Source organism: Micropterus dolomieu, linkage group LG02 (assembly GCF_021292245.1).
Source record: "Micropterus dolomieu isolate WLL.071019.BEF.003 ecotype Adirondacks linkage group LG02, ASM2129224v1, whole genome shotgun sequence".
Classification (NCBI taxonomy): domain Eukaryota; kingdom Metazoa; phylum Chordata; class Actinopteri; order Centrarchiformes; family Centrarchidae; genus Micropterus; species Micropterus dolomieu.
Genome location: NC_060151.1, coordinates 8,833,724 through 8,839,213, shown reverse-complemented (window position 1 = coordinate 8,839,213; position 5,490 = coordinate 8,833,724). Strand labels below are relative to the sequence as shown.

The window sequence follows — 5,490 nt, the reverse complement described above, 5'->3', positions numbered from 1 at the left end:
ACAGACAATGAGGGAGCAGGGAGGGAAGATGAAGCTTTAATGAGAGAAGGAAAGATGAAGGCATACAAAAATAACAATGAAGATAAGGGAAGTAAAGGGCAGTGGGACAAGATGCAGCGTTTCTCGTAAATAACACCAAATGAAAAGAAAAGAAATAAAGACATATATACAATAATACAGAGGAAAATATGTTTGGAGGAGGGGGCACACAACACAACTGCATTTTGTTTGTGGGGGAACACTGAATGCTCAAAGTGTAAGAAGCGAGATGTATGTTTAGTTAAGCGGGGTGAAGCAATGAGTGCAAAACAGAGAAATGTAGAAAGCAGATCACAAGCTGAGCAGAGAGTAGCAGTTGAGAGTGCACAGCGTCACAGTGGGGCAGCAGAACAGTAAACAAGGCAAATGGAAATGAACCTTTGTTTTTCTGTCAAAGAAAGCAAAAGAAAAATGTTTAATTTTTTTGTTTCGGTTCTTTGCCTGCGTCATAAAACGCGGTGTTAAACAACAGTAAGGCTTTTATTTTCCGCCCATCCTTTTAGCACACTTAAATTGTGCCCTTTTACATTTCCACCCTCTGTGGAGGTCTTATCTCCCTCCTCCCCTCTTCGCTCACTCCTTCTCTCTTTATGCCTGGCTCTCGTCTTGGCCGCCTCATATATTGTGGTTTAATCAAACATGTCTGGGAGCCTCTCCTGGCTCACATGGGGTTTGATCTGCTTCACAGAGCAGCTGGGCTTGGGCTTGGCTCTCCTACTTTGTCATCTCTTTCTCTCTCTCTTCCACACTCGCTGACTCTCTGTTCTTCTGTCGCCTTCCACCTCGGGTGCTGCTCTGCACTTTACACCGTTTATTCCTCTGTGCTCAAAGTTGCTCTTTTACACTTATTTGCTTATCTTTCCTCTCTCTAGCCACCTCTCTCTCTCTATCTGTGTTCCCACCTTTATTTTTCATAGCTTTTGCTCTTAATTTGATATCCACATTAATGCAGTAGTTTGGTTATTATAGCTGCCACGAAACGCTCAAGGTTATGTGCCTCGCATTAATATACCTGATTAACAGAGCTGGGTTATTAATAAACCTTTTCCTCCGCTGTGCCAACATATTTATACCTGAATAAAATTGTAGTGTGCCACTGTAGGCCTATAATTTGGCTTCTACTGCTTCTAAGCAGTTGACTTGATCTGTATTTTGTGGATGTGGTCATGGGCAGAAAGCTCACTAAGCTATGGTAGAGGGCTGGTGTATTGTCATTCTTACAGTACACTCACACACACGCATACAAACACACACAATGTTTTGCTACTCCTGCTTTTATTCAATATCTCATATATATTCTTATCATGTATATGCTTAATAATTTTTCGGATCTGAAAGTATTTAAAAACATTATTATTATTATTATTTTTTTTTTTTACTGTTATCATTATATTGCTTTAACTTTAACGCATTTTATGTTTTTATTTGGTCATTTATTTACGTTTATGCAACAATAAAAGGTCCTCTGTAAATGAATCTGTCCCCCATTTGCAATAACTTGTATGTCCCTCTGTGTGTGTCTGCATTTCCTCATTCTCTTCACGTTACTTTTTTACTCCTCTGTTTTTGTTTTTCTCAATCTGGGTATGGCTCTCACTCTCCAAATCTGTCTTATACTTTCTCACCCGCTGGCTTTGTGCCTTTTTACTAACTCAGCCTTTCTAGCTCTACGTGTCACTCCCTCCATGAGTGCCTCTGTCTTTCTCTTTTCCCCTTCTTGTGAATCTGAATCATACTCTCTCTGTCAGACAGTGTAGCTGGGAGTCTCCAGCTCCTGTCTGCTGTGCTCAGAGAAGAGACTCCGATCCTATCCCTATTTATTTTTTCAGTCTCCTTTTCTCACTCTCTCTTCCTCCTGCCAATTTACTGTGCTCTCTCCAGTCTTCAGTCTCTCCATGTTGTCATAACTAAAGATGTTATTAAGGTGGAACACACTTTGTTCCAAGTGGTTTGCTTTTCTTCCATGTTCTTGTCTCGCTGCTGTCATTGTTATCTGTTAATCTGTGCCTTTTTCACTGTAACTTTTCTTGATTTGTTGCATTCATATGTAAAATATTTATTTGTTGTGGTTGCACCAACCCAGTTTCTCTGCCTGATCATGTATGTATCCTCTTCTTTTATTCTGTCTCTCCCATCTCTTTCCACCAGTGCCCTTACAGGAGCACCTGTGCAGGGCCTTGCTTTATCCGGATGAAGCACTGAAGGCTTCGGTCCTGCATGTGTGGCTCAAACTGTTCGGGACAGCCGGGGGTTCGGCAGCCCAGTCCTTACCCGTTGCCATCAGGGACAGAGTGTGTGTCCTGTTGCTGCAGACCTTGACAAGTGCCAGCTCCCCTCAGCTCATCAACGTCTGCGTTGGTGAGACAAAACACTCATTTTATCTGTCACTTATTTTATTTATTTACTTTTGAAGATATGAGATGAAAAAAGTTGTCTTTTAACAGATAGATATTAATAATATTAAATAACTTCAATAGTGTACTGTCTGAAGCAAAGCCAGTATATATTTTACATTAAAATATCTGGCTTTGAACTGAAAGTTTTTATGAGTGTTTAGAAGGAGTTTTGTGACTTTTGAGCCTGTTTTTTTGACTTTGTAGAAACTTCCATTTTTCAGTTACTGTATAAAAGTGTAGAGCTTCAAAAGCTGCCTTAATGAAATATTGCCAAACTGATTGGCCTCATTTATATTTATTAAGTACTAGATATAGTTATTAAGATTGAGTTGCTGTGAACTAAAGCTTTGGAGATAGTACAGTATGCTTAGCTTAGGCAGGCATAAAAAAGGCGAGATAAGGGGAGGATGTGATAAAAAATGCATGAGCACAACAGCAACTAGTTTGGTGACAGTCTGAGTGGAAGGCTATTGTTAATGTGCTGTCCTGTATAAAACGTAGCCTCACTCCCAGCTGCCTGGGAGAGAATGTTACGGTGCCGACTTAAAATAGCAGTATAAGAAAATCATGTTGTTTCACATCATTTTATATGCAAATATAGTCACTTTAAGAATTTATTCAGAAGAACCAAAGTGAATTCACCTGCTACTGTCTCATCATAACAGTTCTCCAGTAGTGGTAGGGGTTATTTATGAAATATAGCTGTTTTGTTTGTTTGTTGTTTTAGAAAAGCTAACAGGCCAAAAAAGAACCCGTCCATGCTAATCTTTCTCAGTGAAGATCCAGAATCTATTTAAGGGTGAGGCTAGATGGAGAAAGAGGAGGCATTTCACTGAGATGAAAGAGTGCTGCTATCTTTTAGGTGTTTTGAGTTATAAGGATAATAAGCTTGCTAGTGTGTGGTTAGGTGATAAACAGAATGGAGGTCTATACGAGGTGCAGAGGAGTTTATGAGAAGGAAATAGAGTCATTATCTTTTTGAAATTTGAAGTTGTTTTATCACTGTATTAACTTGGGCGAGAGGTGGGATCTACTGTGGGCTTGGAATTGTGGTGCAAGGATGGTTTACTCCAGATTTTAGAGTAGCTGCAGTTTAACTTTTTCTGCTGTTGAATTGATCTTAATAAGCTCACTCTAACCAGTCCTGGTGAGAACGGCAACATGGAGGAATTAGACAGGATTATTATTATTTTTTTTCAGAGCTGTAAATTACACAGACTGTTAAAGAGATTTCCGTGAAAAGAAAATGTACTTTTTCTATGTTTAAAAATCATAATTTTTTGTGTTTTATTACTTTGTCTCCAGATGGCTAGAGAAGAGAATCCATGCAGCTGGGCAACATTTAATTGCTAATTACATAATTGTTTTGTGCATTGTGAGATTGAGTGTCCAGAATGTGTTTTTCCTAATATCCTTCTGTGAAACTTAAATCTGTTTTCTACTATTAAAAGCGCATAATGGCTAAAAATGGCTATAGTATATAAGTCAGTATTATCATATTTTATTCATGCTATGCTTTTGCAAGTTGCATTCTTCAGTTTTATGAGATTCAATTCAATTTTCTTTGTATCGCGCCAATTCATAACAGAAGTTATGTCATTGCACTTTTAATATAGAGCAGGTCTAGACCATACTCTTCATAATCATATTGCACACACATTGTGATCCCAGTTTTTATATCATTGCTGAAGCTGTCTGATATTCATGAGTGCATGTCATCATGAACATATCCATAACCCATGCCTTGTCTAAAACCTTGTTATTGTTGTGTTAGGGTTTGCATATATGCTCGTTTTGTAGACTGTTAGTTTTTGTCAGCTTTGTCATCAGTATCTGTTTTCACACCTTGCCTTTCATCTGTTAGGCCTGCTCTGGCTGCTGGTGCAGCTGGAAGAGGCAGTGTCAGTTCTGATGAACTGCCCCAGCAATCAGGTCATGTGCGATGAGAACCAGAACAACCACACCAACGACAGCCAGATCCTCAGCCAAAACCAAGAGCAACAGTCCCCTGACCATTGCCCTCTGCCTCTCATACTGAAAAAGGTCCCTGTCCAAACATCCTGCTCCCATCCCCAAGACCTGCATTCTAGCACGGACGATAATCATAACAAGAAGCTCTAATCCTGGATTAATGTGCCTTTGAATAGGGATTTGGGAGGGTTTACCCTGGACAAATATTTGTGCTTCATGTCTGGGAAATCAATGTGTAGATTAAATCAAGTTAGATTTTCTCAGTTATGACTCACAATACAGCACAGCTTATGACGTTAGTAGTTTTTTTGTAGATCACCATTGACAGAGTTGTTATAAAAATATCTAACTCTAAACTAAATAATCATCCAAATTTTAATTAAATCCCAAAACATAATTATTGTGTTGTTTATAGGCTCCATCCTCCCAAATAAACTGAATGTTAAAGTTCTCATACAGCTGGGTATGAGAACTTTGTAAACATTAACAGTGCTACACAAAACAAAACAAATTAAAAAAACTGCAATCTCTAACTTTATTCTGATTCATAGTATAACAAATGTATAAATCAATATAACAACAGCTGAGTCCTGAGCCAATGAGATAATTTAGTTTTCTTAGATTTTCACATTGTTTAGTAGTTGTTACTTGTACTAAATGGCCTTAATAGACATTACACTGAGTATATCTTAGTTTTTACGGAAAATGTAACTAATTCATCCATATTCCTCTCAAGGGTCATTATGGTGTCGTTATTAACCTCACCTACAAAGACAAAACTGTTCAGTAACGTTATATAATGAATTACGATGACTTAATTGTAATGTTGTTATATATTTTTTTATAAAAGGACAATGACAGATGAATGAAGCATGAATTAATGTAACCAAACCTCCACTTGTGTAGTAGGTCCACCTAAATCATTTCTTCATGGCCTAGACATTTCTTAAATTAGTTTACAGAGGTCAGAAATCATAGAAATTTGACAAATTTACAAAAACAGGCGTATTCTGATAATAATAGCCCCTTAATTACATGTGCCGATTACTGTACATGCTCATAATGCTAGTATTTGAAAGCCTTT

General features: G+C 38.0%; 1 protein-coding gene across 1 annotated transcript in view; it reads left to right on the top strand.

Annotated features, from left to right (window-relative positions):
- The window catches only part of LOC123959643 (meiosis inhibitor protein 1), a 70,933-nt gene that overhangs the window by 8,602 nt on the left and 56,841 nt on the right, over positions 1 to 5,490 (top strand). The window contains exons 7-8 of the mRNA XM_046033816.1: positions 2,188 to 2,397; positions 4,300 to 4,478. Coding sequence (XP_045889772.1) covers positions 2,188 to 2,397; positions 4,300 to 4,478 — 389 coding nt within the window. The remainder of the gene's footprint in view (positions 1 to 2,187; positions 2,398 to 4,299; positions 4,479 to 5,490) is intronic.